Source organism: Labrus mixtus, chromosome 19 (genome assembly GCF_963584025.1).
Source record: "Labrus mixtus chromosome 19, fLabMix1.1, whole genome shotgun sequence".
In the NCBI taxonomy this organism is placed as follows: domain Eukaryota; kingdom Metazoa; phylum Chordata; class Actinopteri; order Labriformes; family Labridae; genus Labrus; species Labrus mixtus.
The window spans coordinates 22,561,341-22,586,257 of record NC_083630.1 but is presented as its reverse complement, the minus strand read 5'-3'; the positions used below and the strand labels follow the sequence as shown (position 1 = coordinate 22,586,257).

The window sequence follows — 24,917 nt, the reverse complement described above, 5'->3', positions numbered from 1 at the left end:
TTGCCGCTCCTATTTATGGGAATGGTGCTGCAGTCACACATGGGTGCTCAGTCCCATACCCTCTTTTCTCTCTCTCTGGAACAACAGGATACCGGCTGGTGCCTCTCTTTTTTTTTTTAAACCCTCTTGTTTTCTCAGTCTCTACTTTCCATTCTCTTCCCTCTATCGAACACCCCGGGATGTCATTACCCCCACAGATGTCTCGCTCCAGTCCTCTCATGACAAGTTAACACAAAAGCTCCACAACTCCGGAGGTAGAATTCAGAATGACTACCTAAGACAAAGCATGCATGTAATTTCCACCCCAAGACCTCACCAGAAAAAGAGTGGCCCCGTTTTGTTTTTTTCCCTGTTCTTCACTCTGTTATTCCCTAATTGGTATGGCATTCATGGTTGGAGTGCAACATTTAATTCCAACCATTTTTTTGTCTTTGTCAGCACCACACCTTTGCTGGCACTGGTTCCCAAACAACAAGGCTCTTTCAGAGGATGGAGTCTAGCTTCATTGCGCACAAAAGCCCGCAGGAAACAATAGCTGCTAATTTGCTAATGACATTACTGTGGAGGTTATTAAAGCATCAGCAGAGAGGCAGGAAACATCTTCTTCGGGGGGAGCTGCTCCATTGCTCCCAACCTGGACTCAACAGCAGTGCAATATGGCTGGGAAGAGATGTTGATGCCACTGTACTGTCCTGAGGGACGGGCCCCCTTTTGAGGAGCAATCACCATAATGATGATCTCACGAGTCGCCCATGGGCTAAACTGCTGGGCTTTTATTAACACCAGCGCACAAGCATATGCACTCAAACACCAAATGTAACAAAGGTTGCTATGACAAACAAGATGGCCACCATGGCGATGTGGCGGTTGCCTTTGGAAACATGGCAAAGTAGCTGCCCTCCTTCCTACAACCCGTCTGGTGGGGGCAGTGAGCAGCTTTAAACTAACTCAAGTAGTTTTAAATAATATTATAATAATAATAATAAACGTTATTTATATAGCACCTTTCTAAACCCAGGTCATGAAGTGCTTTACAAGTAGTTACAATTAGTCCAAAGTCTCAGAGCTGAAACAGAAAATTAGCACCTTCTGTTTTGAGTGTTTTACGTGGAATCGCCAAGAGATTGTGGCTCGATGATTTAAGTGGATATTCTGTGACATACTGGGTTAAAAGCTCATATCTAAATACAGTGGGTAAAACCATTTAAAACGTAAAATGTAATTAACAGTATCTTAAAATCAATTCTGTATTTAAACTTGGAAGCCGGTGCAGTGAAGCTAAAATTTGAGTAATGTGTGTTTTACCATTTATCCGGGTTAAGCATCTGGCTGCTGAGTATTGCTGCAGTTGAAGTAAAAAAAAAAAAAAATCGAGTAGGGAGAAGATGAATGCTTGAATGATTTGTTCCAGGGGGTCGAAATAAAATGCTGAGATTTCTTGAGAAATGTTTTTTACAAACTAGGAAAAGTGGACCAATACACTGAAGAAAGTTATCTGTTAGCACAACATTACAGCCAGCCAAAAACAAAGGGGGGGGGGGCTGCTGAATGCTATTGGGAGGAAGGGTTTCATTCAAATAATCTTATAAAGATGACCAGATTATTTTGGACAAGAGAAATGCATGATTATGAACTTCTGGTAAAAAGCCACATCTGTCATTTGATGTGGTTAACACGGCTAATGTGTATTTTAAATTGATTTATTTTTGCAAATAAGTGCTGATGCATGGGGCTTTAACTGTATTGGACAAACATGACTTACTCTGATATTGTTATGGTCTCTTGGTACACCAGTAGGGTGTGCTAGGCTTACATGTTCACACGGGTGAAAGGCTGGCTGACAACTCCCTCCATACTAAGGCCACCTCACCGGCATGGAGCAGCAGCAACTTCCTGTAGGGAGGATTAAAGCACATTTCTGCTCCTTGTTCAAAAAGAAGAAATTCACTGGATATAAGTATTTCTGAGAATGACTTAAGTGTTTTTGTTTTCTATTACATGAACCAGGAACATGCACTCCACTTCTCTTTTCACTCTGCCACTTCACAACACCCCAATTTCCCTCCCTGTTCCCTTTTTTTTTTTTTATATCCATGCAATTTGTACTCTGTGTCCTGTGACAATTGCAGCAAACATTGCCAGTGTTTGAATGAGAGTGACGCACGCCTTCAACACGGTTGTCCTTGGTGTGGTATTGGCTCGGAGAATGAATGCATGCGCACAATCACAGGACATTCTCCATTCACGTGCACATTTCTTCTGCCCTCGCTCACCGAATCTGTGAAAGTTGTGCTCTTCTCTCCGACAGTAAATCCTGTGATAGACTTTAAAAGTTGCTTTCCCTCATATTTGGTAGATCACCTTGACTCCCTACTGACAAAAAAGCCTTTCGCTTTGGACTTAGGGCTACTTTTATGTTGGTATCGATCAGCGGCGCTATCTCTTATTGATTCCTCTGCTGCACTACTATGTTTGATGGATTGATTGGCAGCCAGTAGCTAGAGACCAATTTGTCAAGGAGCATTGGACCTTGTCAGAGAAGAGCACCATTATGTCCCAATCATGGATGGCCAACATTCCCAAGGGGTGTGTGTGTGGGGGTAGAGAGAGAGAGAGAGAGAGAGAGAGTGCGTGTGTGTGTGGGTAGTGATGTTGCCTATTCACGGTTGGCTTGTGAGCCCTGATCATGTGCAAGACTGAGCCTGCGTTCTCACTCTCCCCCCGTGGGCTCTGGCAGCGCTGATTGAAGCCCACCTTAAAGCGTAGATCACAGGCAGTTTCACCGCGTCGCCTTTCATTTTGCAGTTAATTTCAACTCTCATTACGACTAGGCCGTTGACATTCAAATAAACATGTTTGCATATCCCTTTTTTTTTTTTCTTTCCCCCCTCTCTCTCCTTTATATTACTGTTTGTAGCTCAAGAGCTCCATCCTCCAAATGGCTGTGATTCAGCTGCTGCACATGATGATTTGTGCCCCCAGTAATTATACCTTCCTCGTGCTGGGAGCGAGAAAGAGACAGAGTAGGGAGGGAGGGAAAAAAAAAACCTGTTGTTATTCTTAAATCCCCCACTCGATGCTGGCTTAATCATTGTCTGCCTTGTCTTTGGAATGGCTGTAATTGAAACATTAGCTGTTCGGGTCTATATACAGCATGTGGGCGGATCGTGTGCGCCCTGTTGACGGATTTTAATCATAAGCCTCGATCGCAAACCGAAGCAACTTGCTCGCACTTCACATCCTCGGCCTTTGTTTTTATTTTCCTGTTTCTCGCTCGTTTTCTCGTGCCTCATTTTCTTCATGTGTGTCGGATGAAAACCCCTTTTCTTGAGCGTCTTTCAGAGCAATTTGACTGCCTGCAAAAATCACTATGTCGAAGTGCGAGCAATCCATTAGCAAGTGCTATTGACTTTCCTTTAAGCGATGCCATCCTGCACGGCCAAGAACACCATGTTGTATTCACAAGCCGGGCTGACGTGATGACTTGATACCTGCTCTGTACTTAGTGCTTTCCGACTGCAGTCCCAGCCTTAGAGACGTGCAACCCGAAAAGGAAACGTATTGACCACTTTCATGAATTTTTCATTGGCCGCTCAAGGCAATGGGGGTTGCCAGCTGGGTGGGTTTGCGAAGACGAGGCGCCCATTCGATGCCGCTGACCACACACAACCCCCCCCCCCCCCCCCCCCCCCACCCGTCCCCTGCGGACTAGCACCGGCGTTTCAAAGGTTTATCTCCTTGAACCTTTTAAACACCTGAGTGATACTGTACTTTAGAGGCCCTCGCCGCATCTCTATCGCCACTATGACTCACCCAACATTAGACCTCAGGCCCAAAAACGGCTTCTGACTGGCGTTGTCCTTGGCAACAACTTGAGCCACAGCTTCTCCTGCCTCTCACTCTCTTTCTCTATACCTTATTTTTTTTGTTTGTTTTTGAGTCCCTGTCTCTGTACCATTGGATCTTATATGGTTACCTCGGAGCGGGGTCATGTTGATCTTGCAACATGTTTCTCTCCACAGGCAGAGAGAGTCCTGCACTGTCAATGTGTGTCTCCAGAGACAGCACACCTCTCAAAGCCAAATCCCCACCAACCCCTCCAACCGTAACACCTCCACACCTTCCACCTCAATCCACAACCCCCCCCCCCCCCCGCTTCCCTTACCTCACTCCCCAGCGGGTGGTCGATATACAGACCTCTTGGTCTCAAAATGAGATGCTGACTCATTTGCCGTTTTATTTCACCGCCGCCCCCCCCCCATTGGGGCTGCTTATGGCACCTTACAGCACTTGGCCCTTACCAATGTAATGTCCCTGACATGGAGCCATCTGTGGTGCATCATCACCTCTTCACTTTTTAATCCGCAGAGGAATCATCATCAAATAATTGCTTCACTAAAGAGTGTAGTTTATTCTTAATGCTGAGAAACGGTTTCTGTCTGCGGGTTAGAGAGTGCTTCACCTGGTTTTCATTCCAGGCATTTTCCATTCCATTGTTCACCAGCTAGGTCTATCTTACCTCATCCAAATGTCACAATATTATTTTCTTGATACTGTATAACTACTCAAACCACTGTATCAATTTTAATTAAAAGTTTGCATTCAAGGATTTTCTTTTGTGTTAATGCTCCTTTTATTTCCGACCTTAACAGTTTGAAATTTGAGCTTTGTGTCGGTGTTAAACTTTCATGTTCACCAGAGTAACAAGTCAAACTTTGAGTTCTCAGAAATTGCAAAAGGTGGATAAAACGGAATAAAATAAATGCTTGAATTCTCAGAAAAATGTATGTTTTTTTGCAGAAGTTGTTTGTCTGGAAGCAGAAGCGTAATGCATTGTATTTTAAATGTTAATTGCACGCTGGCATCTGTGAAAAACTGAATCCTTTACCCACAAAAAGAAAACATGCAGTAATGTTAATATATTGTACAAATCTATCTAACTCACTCCCCTCTTCTTCTCCCCCCTTTTTCTGTCTTTGCAGGACTTGCGGGAGGTCTGGCTCAACTACCCACCACACCCCCTGCAGGTGGGTTAAGATGTTTTGTATTATTGATGTTTGTTTTGGCGAGGGGCCTCTCATTAGATCACACCTCAACCCCAAGACACAAAAGCGTTCTCCCATCTTTGAAGTTTTCCAACCTGAAAGCAGCTTTTTGCTTGTGTGTGTGTGTGTGTGTGTGTGTGTGTGTGTGTGTGTGTGTGTGTGTGTGTGTGTGTGTGTCTGTGTGTGTGTGTGTCTGTGTGTCTGTGTGTGTGTGTGTGTGTGTGTGTGTTTTGCTAACAGAGGTGGAAAAGCTGTTTGTTATTTCGCCTGAGGCTGACTGAGTTCTTTAAAGCTGTCACAAGGCCCTCCAGTAGCCTTTCACAAGTCTCCATTGTTCTGCTCCTGTGTGTCGCTGCTCACCATTTTGGTCGAGACCCTAATCCCTTTTATTTATTTTTTTTTCATTGACTCCCTCTCTCTTCCTCCTTCGCCCTTTTTCTCTCTCTCTTTTTTTCTTCTCCTCTCCATCATCATACATCTTGACTCACCCTCTCTGCCTCCACACTCAGTCTCTCTGTTCTCCCGTTCCTTTTTTTTGCTTTGCATGATCTGCCCAGAAACATTGAACATGTCAACAGTGTTTGTTTGAAATTAGGATTTGGAAGAAGAGATCAAAGATGCCATAACAGGATTACAGTCCCGAATCACAAGGGGCCCCCAGGGACCGTCAGGCATCCTTCTCTCTGATGTGCCTGTGTGTGGGGGAAAGTGTTTCTCTGTGTGTATGCCGAGACTCGTCTTTAAGCAGTTTATTCATCTCTGAGCGTGTGTGTGAGTGTTGCTGCATGTTCATCTCTTATACATTCCAGTGTTTTGGTCCAAAATAGCTTTGTGTTTTCTGTCTGCTGATGTGTTCTATGTATGTTTCTTTGCCTCATCTTCACCTCTTCACCCCTGCTTTTTTTCATTCCCAACGCCTGAATGATTAAGCTGAGCCTTGTCAGTGCTTAAAATAAACCCGTCGTATCCAGCAGTCTGTTTTTCCCGGTGAGTTGCACAGCAGAGGCCCCAGCGGCGGGCTCCGCGGATAAGGGTGGAGCCCCTGGGTCAACCCTGCAACCACTCTGCGGGTGAAATGGGGGGGGAGGGGGGTGGGTGGACCTCCAACACAGTGCTGCATGAGTAGTCATTAGCCGCTTCAGAGCTGCGGCCTCATTACCACACACTGCGCGTGGCTGAGGTTTTCCTCTGCGTGCTCCCCTGCCAGCGGGGTAACGCCTGTTAAATTGCGCCAACCTCTTGGTGGCGTCATGGCATCCTGACCTTTTGATGATTTAATCTGAGCACTCTCACACAATGAAAAACACATTTCCCCTTTTATCATTCATTTATTTGATTATTTATTTCTATAATTGATGAGGGCCAGTAGGAGTTTAAAACTAGATGTCACCCCCAATTTAACAGATGTAACCACACATCACTTTTTTTGGGGGCTACACGTTGGTGCATTGGTTAGCGCTGTTGCCTCACAGCAAGGAGGTTCCTGGTTTGAATCCCCCATCGGACAGGAGTATATATGTGTGGAGTTTGCATGTTCTCCCTGTACACATGTGGGTACTCCAGCTTCCTCCCACAGTCCAAAGACACGCCTGTCTGGTTAACTGGTGACTCTAAATTTCCCATAGGTGTGAATGTGAGTGTAGTTTTTGAAGACTTGGGTTTTACCATATTTGAATGAGGATGAGACTTGAGACGGGCGATGGGTTTGAATAAACCAGATTATCAAAACAATACAGTTGAAGCTAAGGACTGATACCTTAGTTGGGTAATTAGAAATTTTACCGTCATGTCTCTCACAGAATGAGATTCTATTTGCGGTGTTAGCTGAACAGAGCGTTTTCTGTTTTTTTTCCTACATGAAACTGATCTTTCCCAGAGACGATATAAGACTCCCACACTGCCAACATTTTCTATCCTAAATAACTGAACATAAATCAGTTTGTCCAACTTCTCCTCCCCAATAAGAAAAACCTCTTATCTGACTCAACAGTTCTGTATACTAAGCTTGCCAACACTAAAATGATGCGACACAACAGATAAACACTGGTCACTGACATTGATGCATCCCAGATTATTTGCCGGTGGGGCAATATATCATACCAATATTTAATTGATACATCAGTGTATGCCTAAAATGTAATGATACCAGAATTTCCCTCACTTCAAATTCCTTGATCACACACTTTTGGACAACCAGGTAGTACAACTAAAATGTAAGCCAGGCAGATATCAAGTTTAGAGAGCTGAGATAACAAGTTCAGTGACTGATTTAGCTAACAGTTACCAGCGACCACCTTTCACTAAATGAGTAACTTTATGCGTTAATATACAATTAAGCTTAACAGCTGCCATGAGTGAACAGAGAGTCTGTACAGACCAATTCTACAATTCACTTAGCAGACGCTTTTATCCAAAGCGAGGTACATCAGAGAGTAAGAACAACACAAGCAAGGATCTAGAAAAAAGGGAACAATGTCAGTAAGAGCAAACGATCAGCTTTGAGTCTGATTGGACACACAGGTGCTGACAGGAAGTGACCAGAGGCAAAGCACAACATTGAGGGCAGTTCTTGAGAGCTCTAATCAGTATAGAAACCATCTTATAAGTCGTCGTTATCAAACAAAAACCATCGTCATTACCATCATCATCATCAATAATATGGAGACCATCATCATTAAGTTAGTAGGTATTCATGAAAGAGCTGGGTCTTTAGCTTTTTCTTAAAGGTGCAGAGGGACTCTGCAGATCACATGGAGTTTGGAAGTTCATTCCACCACCGGGGGGCGACAGAGGAGAAGAGTCTAGTCAGCGTCTTAGGACCCTGTTGTGAAGGTTGGATCAGACGCCTTTCATAGGTAACTTTTGCTACATGATAGGACTTTTACCATGAGGCTTTTGGAGCCAGCCTTAAGTGGCCACTCAAAGACCCCCCCCCCCTTTTTCTCCCTGCTGACCCAGTCTGGTTTGACAAACGCAGGTAAAAAAGGAGCTGCCTTAATGAGACTTGAGTGGATGGCAGTGGCAGCTCGCCAGGACGTGGGTAATTATGCGTGTTGCCGTCTTTGGCATACACGCCTACATTAGCCGTGGCCACGACGCGCCCCACAGAGCGCGGGAGAATGCTCCGTCGTCGACAGGCACCACGTTCATGTCTTCTCGTGTTCGACTGATCCGCACCAGCGCATCATCACCCTCAGCTCTCCACAATAATTTACCAGAACGTCATTTAGTCTGCGTTTCAAAATCTCTCCTTTTGGTTTATTAGGGAGATACACGAGTTTCAGGCTTCATCTCTTTTTTTTCTTCCCAGGCCTCAGAAGACCTCGGCTCTGATTCTGATTTCTGTCTGGACTGAGCTGAAAGTGATGCTTTGAAGCCATTTCAAAAAGTGTTTTTTTTTTTTTTTTTTTTTTTTCATAAATGCTGTTGATTTTTTTTCCCCCCACCTCTCTCCACTTCGTTTGAAGCTTTGCTGCTGGCCGTTCCACCCCTGAAGGACAGCTACTGCCTATAAGAGCGCCGAACTCTTCAGATGCCATTAGTTGTGATGCATGACATTTAAACGCCTCCCCTTAATTAACGGGGGGGGGGCTGAAATGAAATGTTTCTTAGGATATATTGGAAGATGGAGTCATGACATTACTGGCGGCATTCCAATTAAAATACAGAGTTTAAAAATAAATCTCTGCTCCACGCACTGGCTTGACGTGGTAGAAGACTGAGAACGTGTTTACTTGTCATTTCTTCATGAGAACAAAAAGAGAGTGGAGAGATTAGAATGTAGCTTTCTTTGGTTCAAGCTAACACAATAGTTCTCTTTGAATGTCCTCATCAAAACGTTTCCCTCCGTGTTTCTATTCTTACTGCAGAGATGTCTTGGTTGAGCTCTCAGTCATACCACACAGAGACCAATTAGATGTTTCCTAGAGTCTAATGAATGCATCCATTCATTTAACAAACAGGCATGAACTTTTTTTTTTTTTTTTTTAAGGACACCATGTTTTTCCCAGGGCTGCACGGTGCTGCACGGTGCTGCAGTGGTTAGCGCTGTTGCCTCACAGCTAGGAGGTTAGAATCCCTGTTGGACAGGAGCCTCTCCCTGTGTGGAGTTTGCATGTTCTCCACGTGCATGCTCCGGGTACTCCGGCTTCCTCCCACAGTCCAAAGACATGCTCGTTAGGTTAATTGGTGACTCTTAAATTGCCCGTAGGTGTGAATGTGAATGTGGCAGGTTGTCTGTCTCTATATGTCAGCTCTGTGATTGACAGGTGACCAAACCAGGGTCCCCCCCCCCCCCCGAGTGACCCCAATCGGGAAAAGTAGTATAGAGAATGGATGGACGGGTGTATTTTTTAATTCATAAGAAATATCTGCAGTCATATTCAGCAGCATGTCTCCCTCAACCCGTCCACATTAGACTCTGACAGCTTCTTTTAAAAGTCTAATCTGCAGCGATTTTCTAAAAACTAATAACTATTCTTTCAAAACTCATCAAAGTCACACGGCTCAGAGAGTCTGATATGCGCTAGCTCTACACTTACACTGCCACTGAAGCTCAAGAGATATTAATTGACCGCTTGAAACGCCGGATTTAGAACGAGAAGTAAGAGAAGAAAAAAAAAGCAAAGCTGTTTGACTTCAAACTTTAATGACAGAAGAGATTCCATCTGCTGCGAGATCATCTGAGTTTGTTTTGAGGCGGAGGAAAAAGCACACACACTCTAAACAGGCCCTCGAGCAGTGCATGCTGTAGAAGCTCACTTCATTTGAGGCATTTTTACGCGAGGCTCTTATGCAGAACGACTTCATTGAGAGTAAGCAGGAGGCTTTTTGTGTCTCTGTCGAGGATCTTTAAAGTGGTCACGCTGGTTTGTGTCCATCTGGACATTTTAAGATTTGCTATTTTAAGATCTCTACTTCCTATCATACTTTTGGTTTGGTTTAATTCTCTTTGATCTATAGTTAAAAAATCCATAAATGAAGTAATAATAATGAAATTGCTCTTCACCATATAGACCTATAGAAGTAAAAGAGATCAGTGTTCTAATTTGATCAGATTCATTTCTCTCTTGTGGCTCTTTTTTTCTCATAGTTCACTGCACAGCTCCTACATTGCACCTTTTCTACATTTTATGTTTTTTATCTTTTTTTTTTCTATTATATTTTACATTTTTTAATTCTATTTTCTTATACTGTATTATTTGTACTGTGTAAATGTACTTGGCAATAAACCCTGATTCTGATTCTGATTCTGGTGGAGTCGGGCGTCTCTCAACCGGAAAGTTGTTGTTGTGCTGGGTTCGATCCCCAGCTCCTGCAGCTACATGTCCGATGTGTCCTTGGGCAAGATACCCTGAATTGCTCCCCCCGCTTTGGGTGTGTATGCATGTGTATGAATGGGATTAGTTACTTCTGATGGTCACTTTACTCAGCAGCCTCTACCATCAGTGTGTGAATGTGTAGGTGTGACCTGCGGTGTGAACCTTCTTTGAGTAGTCAGAAGACAAGAAAAGCGACCATCTTGTTTTTATCACTTAAGGGCAGTTCAACAGTTTGTCTCTTGAAGGTGTTTTGTCGACGCTTTTATTCCCATGTTTAAATTGGAATAGTGTTTCCTTTGCAGCCCTTTGTGACCTGTGCAGGTCCACTTTCTTTTCCTCACCATCTCATCTTTTCGTCCTCGCTCAGGTCCAGGAGCCTCAGACGGACAGGCAGCTGATCGAGACGTCTCCCGTCCTCCAGAAACTGACCAGCTTCGAGGACTCCATCGGAGTTCTGTTCACACATGTGCGCCTCCTGGCCCGAGCTTTCACCTTGAGGACCGTCGGCTTCAACCACCTCACCCTGTAAGTCCGCTCGCCCCGTGTGTGTTTGACCGTTTGTTTGTTTGTCGGTAACGGAGTTAAAGCCAATTAAAATGCAAAGCGAGGCACTAGTTGGCCAGATGTAATTTGCAAAGGATGCTGCAGAACAGGCCAGACTGTGTCTTCTGTTCCCTTCAGAGGTGATGAGCCATGATGCATTAGAATGTATAATATGATCGGAGATGCTGGGAGTTTTATCAAACGTCCAGCGTTTTAGAATGTGTGTGTGTGTGTGTGTGTGTGTGTGTGTGGGTGTGCGTTGTGAATGCCGCCTCCTCCCACATCATCATTATGTTCACCCCCTGCAGCTTTCACATTTTCTTACTGCCTGTGCAGCACATCATGCCTTGAATGTCATGTTCAAGGTAGCGTAGTTAATTTCTGTTTTCGAGCCTAATCTAATAGTTTAGCAGCCGAGAGAGGCTCAGGGAAAACCGAAGTCCCCAAATCTGCATGTATTTTTGAGGCCATAACCCCACTGCCTCATGGGAAGTGTTGTTTTGATACACTGGGTTGACAAGGTCGAAAGGTTTGAACATGGTACTTCTTTATTTACTGCCGTTCACTTATTTGTTTATTTTTTTATTTTAAATTTTCTTAGAAATTCTTACATTTTCATTCTTATGCCTCCACATTGGCCACAGCTGTGGTCGGAGGCAGGATGTTTTTCTGGGGGGGTTATCGGTTTGTCTCTTTCTGGTAAAAGCCATTTCTAAAGTCAGGTTGGAAAATCTTCAAACTTGGCTCGTACGTCCTTCCTGGACTCAACAATGAAGCAATTATTTTGGTGGTCAAAGATCAAGGGCGATGTGAATTCTCAGACTCATTTTTTTATGGCTGTCACTCAAGAATGTGTCCAGTTATTTTGAATTAAATGAGAAATACATTTGAAATTAGAAATACATTCGATTGGCAAAAAGATCCCATGTAAACTATTCTGCAACAGATCATACGCAGCATGTCCTAGAAGAACACCAACTATTATTCCCATCACATTCCTGTGCATGCAATATCTCTGAAACACGAGGACCAATCATCTAAAATCTGGAACAGACTTCATTTCCCCGTGAATCTCAAATGTCAAGGTCACTGTGACATCATGTCCTATTCTGAAGAAGGCAATATCTCAGCATTGCTTGAAAGGAATTTTTTTTTTCATGTCTGTCTGCTATTTCTTTTTTTTCTTTTTTTGAAAGATATTTTTGTGCCTTTATGAGGTTAGGACAGTGGAGAGAGAGAGCGAGAGAGAGAGGGCAAATGTTGAGAGAAGAAACTGAGGGATGACACGCTGTAATTGTCCGTGGTCAGACTCAAACCACGAGGACTTTAGCCTCTGCACAGGACGCCAACGCTGACTGCTGGGATGAACTGGCACTCCACATCTGGATTGTTCATAGTTCATCATCAGCCTTAAGGTACAATACAATCCAAGATTGATTAATGGACATCCCCCCCCCCCCCCCCCCCCCCGCCCCCCCACTGTTCACCGACAATCACAGACAGACATGTTGATCTGTTGTATGTACTTCCTGTTAATGATTGTGGTGTGACCTCCCCTTTGTTAATGTCAGTATACTTATTCAAATACTTTCATAAATCCCCTGTCCCCATGGATACACTTTCATTCTGAGAAACACTCATAAATGAAAACTGCAGCTTCACAGATTGAAGGAGGCTTGCAACAACAGTTGTTCTTGTTTTGGACCACATATACTTTTCAGTGTGGAGAGTTGTGCATTTGGTTTGTTTCCCCCGTTTACTGCATCATTTTGCAGCTATATGCTCGTATGTTTGGATCTGACATTGGAGTTTTTTTTGTTTTTTTTTACGTCTCCGCTGCAGCGATGACATTTGTTCAGTAGAAAGTAAAGTTACAAACTTCTACAGAGATGACTTAGAATCAAACGGAGAAAGACTGTGTGTGTGTGTGTGTGTGTGTGTGTGTGTGTGTGTGTGTGTGTGCGTGTGTGTGTGTGTGTGTGTGTGTGTGTGTGTGCGTGTGTGTCTGTGTGTGTGTGTGTGTCTGTGTGTGTGTCTGTGTGTGTGTCTGTGTGTGTGTCTGTGTGTGTGTGTGTGTGTGTGTGTGTGTGTGTCTGTGTGTGTGTGTGTGTGTGTGTGTGTGTGTGTGTGTGTGTGTGTGTGTGTATAACCTTGCTCGTTCATTGATGGTATGCAAGTTTAAAAAAAGATTGCTAGTTTCATAAGAAAATGTGTTCACTAATGAGACTGCTCACTCCAATTGAAGGTGTTTTCTGAAGCTCGAGTACGAGAGGGTTATTTGCAATGGAGGCTTAACTCACTTCTGAGCTTTACAACGGAACACAATAGTGAGTTTGACAGCTAAAGCAAATTAGCCTTGGCAGCACACCTCTGATATCTTATTGGCAGGCTGCACTCTGTAATTGCTTGCTTAGGTTTGCCACAAGGACATTGCTGTGTGTGTGTGTGTGTGTGTGTGTGTGTGTGTGTGTGTGTGTGTGTGTGTGTGTGTGTGTGTGTGTGTGTGTGTGTGTGTGTGTGTGTGTGTGTGTGTGTGTGTGTGTGTGTGTGTGTGTATCATGTGCACACGTTCCCACATACAGTACTCTGTCGTGTGTGATCTAATCCATCACTAAAGTGTCAAACCTCTCCCCACTCATGGTCAGTGAAGTCGATTAGAGGTGCAGAGGTTTGACTCCCACTGAGTTTACTTTGAGGACTTTCCAACTGAAGGTTGATACCAAGAAGACTTTCCCACCCGGTCCAATTAAATCTGACAAAATGTAACTCCTTACAATATATTAGATATATATATATACGTATTTATTGTAGTTTTCTTACATTATTTTCCATATCTCCCGGGGGAATAAATCACCTCAAAATCCAAGCCCATTGAAAAGTCGTTATGTAGAAGTCTGAGATTTAATAAAGTTCAAAAAAATCAATAAAACAACACAGACCTAAAATCAACACACACAAAAATAGAGAAAATCATTTAACCCAACCATCATAAGACTCATCAAAGGAACCATCATAAGGACCCAGGCAACACGAACTGGGACCAAGAGGACCAAATATTTAAGATGATGTTTGGAAGTAAAAGAGCTAAAAGCAAATCAAAACAGATAACAGCAATAGAAAGAGGTGAGAGCAATAGAAACACTAAAAAAGAAAAAAAAAGAAAAACCTAACCCCTTAAAACACAAAACAAACAAACCAGAACAATAGGGGATGTGGTGTGGGTAAATGGTTGGAGTAGGAGGGCTTCTTATGCTTTTTATTCAAGTGACAGGTGGACAGTGGATAGAGTCAGAAATCAGGGAGCCAAAGAGTTGGGATAGACGTGCAGCAAACGAGCCACAAGTCGGATTCCAATCTGGGCTGCGCGCTTTGAGGACTACTACGGCCTCCGTACATGAGGCGTGTGATCGAACCACCAGGACACCGGGGCCTCTGTCGGATCATCTTATTGTGTTTTAATTATCTTTGTTTAGATCCGTTTTTCAATATCCAAACTAGTGCGATTGTTGATCGCATTGAATTTAGTTCTTCTCCTTTCATGTCCTGTTACCGGCTTCATGGTCTTCATGCACAAAACATTAAAGAGTTATGCCTCAGCTTATCTAATGAAGTAGCTAAAATATACATATATATTTATATTCAAGGTGGAAATTAACCTAATGCATTTTTTATTTCATTGAATTTGGTACATATGTTTCCTGGAGCCAAATGAGAAAATTCATACATTTTCAGGGTAATTTATGTTCGGTAGCTCATTAGTGGCCAAAGACAGGCTGACCTAAATAACGCCCACTGACTCGAGAGCTGGAACTGAGCTACGGCTGCCCATAAGGACCAAAGGTTATATAAAAAGTAGGTCATGCAGCCGTGATGGCGAGAAAGAAGGAGGTCAGATATAGATAAAAAGGGAAGGTCAGACAATCAGGTGAGGCAGCAGACGAGGAGAAAAAGGACCCAGGTCAGAGGATCGACTGGATGCAGAAAATAGAGGACAAACTGACCTAGAAGAAGACGACGAAGAAGAAGAAGAAGACACGGCGCAAGAAGCGAGGATGGGAGTTTAACCCTGTTGAGAGGCGGCGCAGACCGGAGGCTAGCATCAGACTGCAGAAATGGAGAGCCGTGGCCCCCAGGCGCCGGGCTTCCTATCTCCTCTCACAGCGGAAGAGCCGGCTGTTGCAAGAATTTCACTGTTAGTGAAAAAAGGCTCTCCATCTCTCTTCAAGTTCAGTATCTGTTTAATGGAAGTACAGAGCACTGTGCAGCTTTGAGGAGAGTCGGGTGAAACATTCACACATGCAGTGACATCAATACAGTCTTTAAACTCATGTGAATGTCATGTTTCTAGCTGGACTTGTTTTAATAATTCAACCTTAATATATACTCAGGATCATTGAGGGGCAACCCTCATTTACAAAGACATCGAGTCATTACAGAAATAATTAGAAAACAGACATTAAAAAGTAAAAGTTAATTTCCCTCAAGAAGATGCTGCATGTTGTTCCAAGAGTCCGCTGCAGAATAAGAAAAAGCAGATTTTCTGATCCAGTTCCGATCTGACTCGAGGAACATTCAGCAGCAAACGTCTTGAGGAACGTGTCTGGTAACGCCCAGTCGAGAGAGGTGTGAGTTCTGTGAGAGCTTTATAAATAAAAAGATGCCAGTGCATGTCACGTCAATAAACGTTTGACTGATTTAAATATGAGTCATAATGAGAATTGGCAGTAACTTTTCTTCATCAGTTATTTAGCAACCATTTGAAAATCATACTGAATTCTTTTCCAGCTCTATTTTTAATCAGCTATTCCACTAAAGTAGCTTTGCATTGTTACTTGCTGTTGAAATCCTTCTTGTTATCATGTGATGCTTTAATGATGTATTTTAATTTGGGGTTTTTTTGGAAATGGTTTTGTTTTTATGTGTTGTCCTGTATACGCTTCCAATGTCTTTTCCCACTTTGTATTGTGTTTTTATGCTCTCGGTGCAAGGCATATTCCCCTAGTGGCAATAAAGGTTTCATTCATTCACTCATTGTTCCCGATGCATTCTACAACATAATCTTTAATTCATTGACACTGGGCCTCTTTGCAGTCCTTTAGTCCGCTCTCTATGAAACAAGCCGTGTTAGCTCCTGTTGCTTTGAGACCAACCTTTTCTTGATTGGATCGTTTTTTATGCCAGCAGTATTTCACACTAAATGGGTGGGATGTCCTTTCTGTACTTTTTGAAAAACAGACCAATCTGCGCAGCACGGGCCTGTGTTGACCTCTGAGCTGTACAGTAGATGTTTGTGTAGAAAGAGGGTCTTTGTTGGCGTCTCAGAAATATCACAAACTTCCACAGTAAGCAGGATGGACTTAGTCAGCGGGTGGTTGCCATGGTTGCTACATCTTCTTTCTACTTTTTGGTTGGCTGTATCGGATTGTACGCAACATACGCAAGTGTACTCGGGCATGGAACGATGTTACTAATGTGAACGCAAACCAACGGAGGAGAGGCGAGGGGGGAGCTATCATGCTCTGGCTCCGTACAAAACAATCCTGCCTAATGTGAAAATGCCCTTAAAGGCTTTATATGCGATATTTTTTTTCATCCAGCAGATGTCGCCCTTGAGCACCAGCATGAAACCAAAACAACTCGTGCTGCATTGTTGTGTTAGCATGCTAATGCTAGCGATCTTTATTATGCTCGTATCTTCACACTGCATGTAAATTTACCTGAAATGAGCGTGATCTAGAAACACAGTTAAGCAGTGAGTACAGTATGTTATTCTTCTTTTCTCTAGTCCCTCAATTAAACAACTTTTATAAACGAGGGGAGGAGTCAGCCGGCCGTCCGGGCGATGTAAACAAAGTGAAGATAGGACTCTGAAAACTCTGAAAACATCACAGACAGTGGGACTCGGGTGTTACACCCATTGTAGACAGTCATGACTCAGAGAGTTATTTTCAGATATACTTGATTTCTACATTTAAGAGTGAAAAATCACATATAAAGCCTTTAAGCACCTTTAAAGAACATATTGGCTGAGATCACACAACTCCTCAACAGGAGGGCGTCTGTTGCTAAATCGGTACTTACAGAAGTTATTCTTCTTTTGATTTGTCAGCGTGATCAGATAATATGTGGAGGGTTAAAATAATCTCTCCTATAGTGACTGTAGGGCAAAAGATTTGGTCACTAACAGATCTGCCCTTGACCTTTTCCGTTTGCTTGAATGGACTGCAGATAGTTTTAATCCTGGTGAACAACACGCCCCTAAGATCCAGGAAATGACTCTCAGTGCACCGTCGTCCGTCTGGGCTGTCTCTGGTGGCAGAGCGGTGCCTGGAACCTCCCTGTGGCCTACTTCGAACTTTTGGAGTGGTTTAAGGCCGAGCGGTCTGAAAAGTCCTGGACAAACTGAGCCGATAGGACGGTGCATCCCTGCACTCTGTGGGTTGATCTTCCCGAAGCAGATGACCATATTAAGAACTCCACAACTCGATAGTGTCAGCTAACTGGACACCAAGTATTTAGAGTCTGAAGGCTGTGCTTTGTAAGCCAAGGACTAACTTTATATGTCTATATGTGAAACTGTAAAAGAATCATCTGACGTTTAGCTTCTAAATGACAGAAAATAAGGTCCTCTTTAAGATTGTTATACCATAAGTACTGTAACTCTAAATCCAATACAACAGGAATCCTCTGCAGGGAAACTATTCATGTTAGTTTTAGTACAACTTTGTTAAGAGAGAGACCTTGAGATTTCATTCAATTGAAGCCCCCCCCCCCCTTTTGAAGTGATATTGCTGGTTTGATGTTGTACAATTCCTTTTTCACATCATGCAAAAGTCTGCCAGAGTCTTTTTTTTAATTTTCTATTGTCGCTGCGTGTTGGATTCCAAAGCCTCCGCTGCTCCACTTGCCTCCCAGTAACACTTTGTAGAAAGCAGCTGCAGATTACACATTTGATCCTTGCACAAGCATGCACATATGAAACAAGAACATTATTTCCCTTTTAGAACCGAGAGGGCGAAAAATGGCCTTTAAAAAAATGGAAGTGCTCCCTTCTCTCGGAGCGGGGCAGCATGCCGCCGCCGCCTCCGCCGCCTCTTCAGAGGGGCTGTTAAAAGTATTTTAGATCAAAGTCAAAGGCGAATAAAGACCCCGGCTCCACACTGTACTTCAATTTCCCCCACCTTACTGGAGCATTGTGCCTCCGCTGTTGAAGTGAATAAGGAATGGCTCTTTGTGACGCTTCACACAGCGACGCATTCCTCTTTGACCCGCTCTATCTCGTCTTTCCTTTTTCCTCTCTCACTGTCACTCCTCTGTTCCCTCTCTCACCCTCTGGGTCCTGTTGGACAAGAATTTAGCTCACACTTCACCTTCTCAATCTGTTTCCTTCCCAGCATATGCTCCCTGGCACACAGCTTTCCCAGCTCACATGCAGTATGCATGGAAGTGAATCTGCAGCAAACCTGTTGACACGTGTTCACATGTACAGTGCTGAAGTGCAGGGGGAGCGGGGCGTTCTCTCCCTCGACCCTCATTTCCCTCGTCTATTACCCTCCAAATCATCCCGACCACATCCCACCCTCAGCTCCTCTCACACCCACGTGTTGTGGTGAAGCCTATTCATTAAGAATCCTCGTGACAGTTTTTCATGTGGTAGTCGGCGTGCGTCATCAAGTGAAGCTCTGGACCGTAAATAAATTAAGTTGTCTTTTATCTGCTCTCTGGTGGGGGAACATGTGTTTGCCACCATGATCTCCTTATTTTCATTTGTGACAGAGCAAGAATAAAAGTTTGCAAGTTTTTTAGTTTGTGAAAAATAACAAATACATGTTCATGGCAAACTGTGTTTTTAAAGTTAATCCTCGCAAAAAACTGTTCCACCTAGTTTTGTTGTCAAAACCACACTAACCAAATCAAAGAAGACAGGACCGAGAACATTTAGAGATCATGAGCGAGTCAAGACCAACACCACGGCAGGGCGAGACCGAGACAAGACCAAGACCTTAAGTATCACAGACAAATCCTCTTGTGTGCAGGGGGGGGGGGGGGGGGGGCGTGTCACTCTCTTTAGACCATAACATCGGGAAGGTTGCGGCCGTAACCAGGGGGGGAAAAATGGAATTTTCAATGAATGAAAGATGTGTGTTCTTTTAGAAAGAAATGCGTTTTCCTTCCAATTAAAGTAACAACGCGGAAAAATCAGTGCTGAGCGGTGGTGGTCTTGATTTAAAATCCGGAGTCCGCTCAGTCTGAGACCGAGACGAGAACGAGACCTTGAAAAAGTCTCGAGACCAAGACTAATTTTGAGTACTACAACACTAGTTCCATCTGCTCTTCAGTCAAAAACAGGAGAAGAAATGAGTAAGTCCAGAATTTATCACTTTTTAACACTGGTGGCAGAGCGGTGCCTGGAACCTCCCTGTGGCCTACTGCGAACTTTTGGAGTGGTTTAAGGCCGAGCGGTCTGAAAAGTCCTGGACAAACTGAGCCGATAGGACGGTGCATCCCTGCACTCTGTGGGTTGATCTTCCCGAAGCAGATGACCATATTAAGAACTCCACAACTCGATAGTGTCAGCTAACTGGACACCAAGTATTTAGAGTCTGAAGGCTGTGCTTTGTAAGCCAAGGACTAACTTTATATGTCTATATGTGAAACTGTAAAAGAATCATCTGACGTTTAGCTTCTAAATGACAGAAAATAAGGTCCTCTTTAAGATTGTTATACCATAAGTACTGTAACTCTAAATCCAATACAACAGGAATCCTCTGCAGGGAAACTATTCATGTTGGTTTTAGTGCAACTTTGTTAAGAGAGAGACCTTGAGATTTCATTCAATTGAAGCCCACCCCCCCCCTTTTGAAGTGATATTGCTGGTTTGATGTTGTACAATTCCTTTTTCACATCATGCAAAAGTCTGCCAGAGTCTTTTTTTTAATTTTCTATTGTCGCTGCGTGTTGGATTCCAAAGCCTCCGCTGCTCCACTTGCCTCCCAGTAACACTTTGTAGAAAGCAGCTGCAGATTACACATTTGATCCTTGCACAAGCATGCACATATGAAACAAGAACATTATTTCCCTTTTAGAACCGAGAACCGAAGTAAAATCTTACCTCGATCCAAACTCCATGTGATCTGCAGAGTCCCTCTGCACCTTTAAGAAAAAGCTAAAGACCCAGCTCTTTCATGAATACCTACTAACTTAATGATGATGGTCTCCATATTATTGATGATGATGATGGTAATGACGATGGTTTTTGTTTGATAACGACGACTTATAAGATGGTTTCTATACTGATTAGAGCTCTCAAGAACTGCCCTCAATGTTGTGCTTTGCCTCTGGTCACTTCCTGTCAGCACCTGTGTGTCCAATCAGACTCAAAGCTGATCGTTTGCTCTTACTGACATTGTTCCCTTTCTTCTAGATCCTTGCTTGTGTTGTTCTTACTCTCTGATGTACGTCGCTTTGGATAAAAGCGTCTGCTAAGAGAATTGTAGAATTGTAGAATTCTTTTCAGGCCTCTGCATATCTTATGTCAAACAAAGTCACTTACACTCCTATCATAAGGCCGACTTGCTAAACCTTTTCCATAACATTGAACTTCACGTGATTCGGTTTGTATATCCATTTGTTAATCAGTCCATAATAATCTTGTTAATAATGATTTATTAGTCGTGTAAAAACACTATTGATAATTGATATCACTAATAGAAATGAAGTATTAGTGGGTTTAAGACAAAATGAAGCCATGGTCGTGAGCAGTTTCGCATCATTGCATGAAATGTCATTCTCTAAATCATGAACAGAAATAATAATCAACATGAAGACGTTGGGGTTCTGTACTTTTCTAAAAGTGCTGCGGTTGCAGATTTAGCGTCTGGAACGTCTTCGTTTCACCCTCCTCTTCTGTTTTCTGACAACAAACGTGGGAGTGAAAGTGATGACGGCAGGATGGGGGATTGGGGGGAGGGGGGCGGAATCCCTGTGGTTCTACAGAGATTCTTTGATTGTGTAGTTTGACATGATCTTCAAAGATGCGACACAAGATAAGAGCTGCTGATTGGTTCATTGAAATAAAAGTAAAGGAGTCTACTTTTGAGTATCGATTTATTTATTTTTTTATCTCGTAGGAACATTTGGCTCTTCTTCTCTGTTTTATATAATCTTTAATTGATGACTTCGTCAATCTTTGGACACTAGATGTCTTTTCAACGGACGAGTTAATCAAGAAAATAATAAATGTTTTTAAGAAATCAGACGATCGTAGCTAAAGATGCTTTCACTGCTGTTTTAAACTCCGCTCTCTACGCCTCACACACACACACACACACACACACACACACACACACGCTGCGCTCCATTGAAGGCAGATGAGCCAGAAATCGGACAATAAACTTTTTCTCCTCTTTGATGTCGGCCTCCTCCTCGTCTTCTACCTCTGCATCTTTCTCTCTCATCTTCAGACGTTTCCCACCTCCCGCGAGGAGATCTCGTCTATAGATAGACATGTGCTCTGCTTGCCTGATATACCTCCCTGCTTGCATGACTCTCACTTACCCCCCCCCCCCCCCCCCCAGCTCCCCCCACCCAAGGCTTCCTGCCTGCCTGGCACAGCACCAGCCCACATCTGCAATGCTGATCTATAATTCTGTTTAATTAATGACCTGCCTTTCACAGATGGAGAGAAAGGCAGGAAGCTGACAAACTGCATCACAGCACTGCGAGATTTTTTTTTTTTCTGGAAATTGTTGGAAAGTTTTCCTGGAAAAAAAAAAAACAACCTTTGTGCATTTTTTTCTGTTCATGGGGGCACTCCTGCAGGTGTAGCAGAGCTTTTATTTTCCCCTGCATTTGAATTGCAATCAAAGTCGAGCGTCTTTTCCTTCAGAAGAGCTTTCTTGCTACTCAGCCTCCAAGGTTGTCACACAGCCCGTCAGTGCAGCTGCTCCCAGAGGCCACATATGTAATGTACATCCACCGACTACTTTCTGTTCCTGTTAAAAGCCTGATAGATTCGTCGAGTGAGCACGATGCCTTTCATGCCTCCTGCTATACCACTCCTGCCCCCTCCCTTTTTTTAACCCCATTTCTCCAAGCCCTCCAAATCTCAACCCTAACATTTAGTTTCTCCTCACATTCTACTGCAGCCTTGCTTTCTCTTTTTTATTTGAAGCCTGTGGAAGCTGGCTCTTAAATAGTAAAACCGCATGTATGATATGACATTTGAGAGTGTAATTAAGCATCTTTTAGCTGATCAGACCTCCAGACTGTGGAGGCGTAACTCATCATGTTGTGATTGACTTCTGTCTGGCTCTTTTTTTGTCTGAAGCTGCTTCACGCATGCAATTTTGAAACAGTGTGAACCTTGAATCTTCCTGAGACGTTTGTTCACACGTGTCCCTCACAGCAGACAGGGATAAGGGGAGATGGGGGTCTCTGGAGGCAAGCCATGTGCAATCCGTATCTGTTGTAAAATCTATTCATGCATACCCCAATTCACAGCCAGTATCAGGTTGTTCTTACTCTGAATCCCTTCCTCTCGTCCAGGGGCCACAACCAGAGGATGGAGTTCCTGGGAGACTCGATCATGCAGCTGGTGGCCACGGAGTACCTCTTCATCCACTTCCCCGACCACCATGAAGGACATTTAACGGTGAGATCCAATCACATGTACAGGAAACTCTCTTTTTGCACCTGTAGTTTTGTTTCTCTCTCCTCTGAGGAGATGTTCCCATACTGGTTTTTAAAATTCCACTTAGGGCGCCGATGGTCTAGCTGTTAGTTCGCGCCCCAATATACACGGAGACTATCGTTCCTGCAAGCGGGCGGCCTGGGTTCAAATCTGACCTGCTGCTCCTTCTGCACATGTCATTTCCCCACTCTCTCCCTGGTTTCAAACTCTATCCACCGTCCTTTCAAATAGAGACGTAAATGCTTAAAAAACGTTTAAACCTACTCAATGGGGACCGTGCGTTTGCTGTTGCGGCTCCAAAACGGAACGATATACCTCGATATACCTCAGCACGTTAAACAGACCTCTCCTCTGCCTGTTTTTAAATCTCTTCTTAAGAGATTAGCTCTTTTCCCTGGCCTTTGACACACAGTAAGACGTCGACTTATTTATTAGATTTTTACATTTGACTTCTGTTTTATGTCTTTTAAATTGATTCTGTATTTCACATGTAGTTTTCTTTTATCTCATGTGAGCTGTTATGTGTTTTATTTATTCTTCTGTACAGCACTTTGGTTTTAAAGTGCTTAACAAATAAGATTGGATTGGATTGGATACCCTAAAAGGACAATACGATATGTTTTTTTAGCCGGACAAAATAATCACTTGTTTCTTCTTCTACTAAACAATAGCCTTCACAGGAAAGATTTAGGGGATGGGTGAAGTAGATGTAATGGGTTATTGCTTATTGATTAGTTATTATGTAAAGCACTTTGCGCTACTTTATTATTATATGCAAAGTGCTTCTCAGAGTTTGACTGATGAATTAAAAGTATGTGTTGTTTTAGAGTGGGGAGGAGGACTATTTCAAGTATTTATGCAATGAGAGGAATCAACAACACATACACATGTTTTCAGTTAACCAAAGGAAGCAAAGTGTTAGCATTATGTGTCTTTCAACAATCATTTTAACGCTGTATGGATATATTTCAGATTCATTCTTATTTAAAAAGGTAATAACACAAATATAATAATAATAATAATAATAACTTTATTTATAAAGCACCTTTTAAAAACACAGGCTTACAAAGTGCTTTGACAAACAGTAAAAACAAGAACAAACTAAACCAAACACAGAAGAACAGAAACAACAGCAAGAACATAACAAATACAAAATACTAAAAATAATTAAATACAATTCAACAGAAAAGAACCCAAAGTGCACGATACCCAACAGACATATATAACCCGACCATCACAAGAACCATCACAAGAACCATCACAAGAACCATCATAAGAACCATCATAAGAACCATCACAAGAACCATCATAAGAACCATCATAAGAACCATCATAAGAACCATCACAAGAACCATCACAAGAACCATCACAAGAACCATCATAAGAACCATCATAAGAACCATCATAAGAACCATCATAAGAACCATCACAAGAACCATCATAAGTACCATCACAAGAACCATCATAAGAACCATCACAAGAACCATCACAAGAACCATCACAAGAACCATCACAAGAACCATCATAAGAACCATCACAAGAACCATCATAAGAACCATCACAAGAACCATCACAAGAACCATCATAAGAACCATCACAAGAACCATCACAAGAACCATCATAAGAACCATCACAAGAACCATCACAAGAATCATCACAAGAACCATCACAAGAACCATCATAAGAACCATCATAAGAACCATCACAAGAACCATCACAAGAACCATCATAAGAACCATCACAAGAACCATCACAAGAACCATCACAAGAATCATCACAAGAACCATCACAAGAATCATCACAAGAACCATCATAAGAACCATCACAAGAATCATCACAAGAACCATCACAAGAATCATCACAAGAACCATCACAAGAACCATCATAAGAACCATCACAAGAACCATCACAAGAACCATCACAAGAACCATCATAAGAACCATCATAAGAACCATCACAAGAATCATCACAAGAACCATCACAAGAACCATCATAAGAACCATCATAAGAACCATCACAAGAACCATCATAAGAATCATCACAAGAATCATCACAAGAACCATCACAAGAATCATCATAAGAACCATCATAAGAATCATCATAAGAACCATCATAAGAACCATCACAAGAACCATCATAAGAACCATCATAAGAACCATCATAAGAACCATCATAAGAACCATCATAAGAACCATCACAAGAACCATCATAAGAACCATCACAAGAACATCATAAGAACCATCACAAGAATCATCATAAGAACCATCACAAGAACCATCATAAGAACCCAACAACACGAGCTGAGACCAAGAGGAA

The 24,917-nt window shown here is 42.9% G+C and overlaps 1 protein-coding gene across 1 annotated transcript in view; it reads left to right on the top strand.

The window, feature by feature from the left end:
* The window catches only part of drosha (drosha ribonuclease III), a 127,934-nt gene that overhangs the window by 76,112 nt on the left and 26,905 nt on the right, over positions 1 to 24,917 (top strand). Inside the window, exons 24-26 of the mRNA XM_061064876.1 lie at positions 4,983 to 5,027; positions 10,734 to 10,891; positions 22,457 to 22,562. Coding sequence (XP_060920859.1) covers positions 4,983 to 5,027; positions 10,734 to 10,891; positions 22,457 to 22,562 — 309 coding nt within the window. The remainder of the gene's footprint in view (positions 1 to 4,982; positions 5,028 to 10,733; positions 10,892 to 22,456; positions 22,563 to 24,917) is intronic.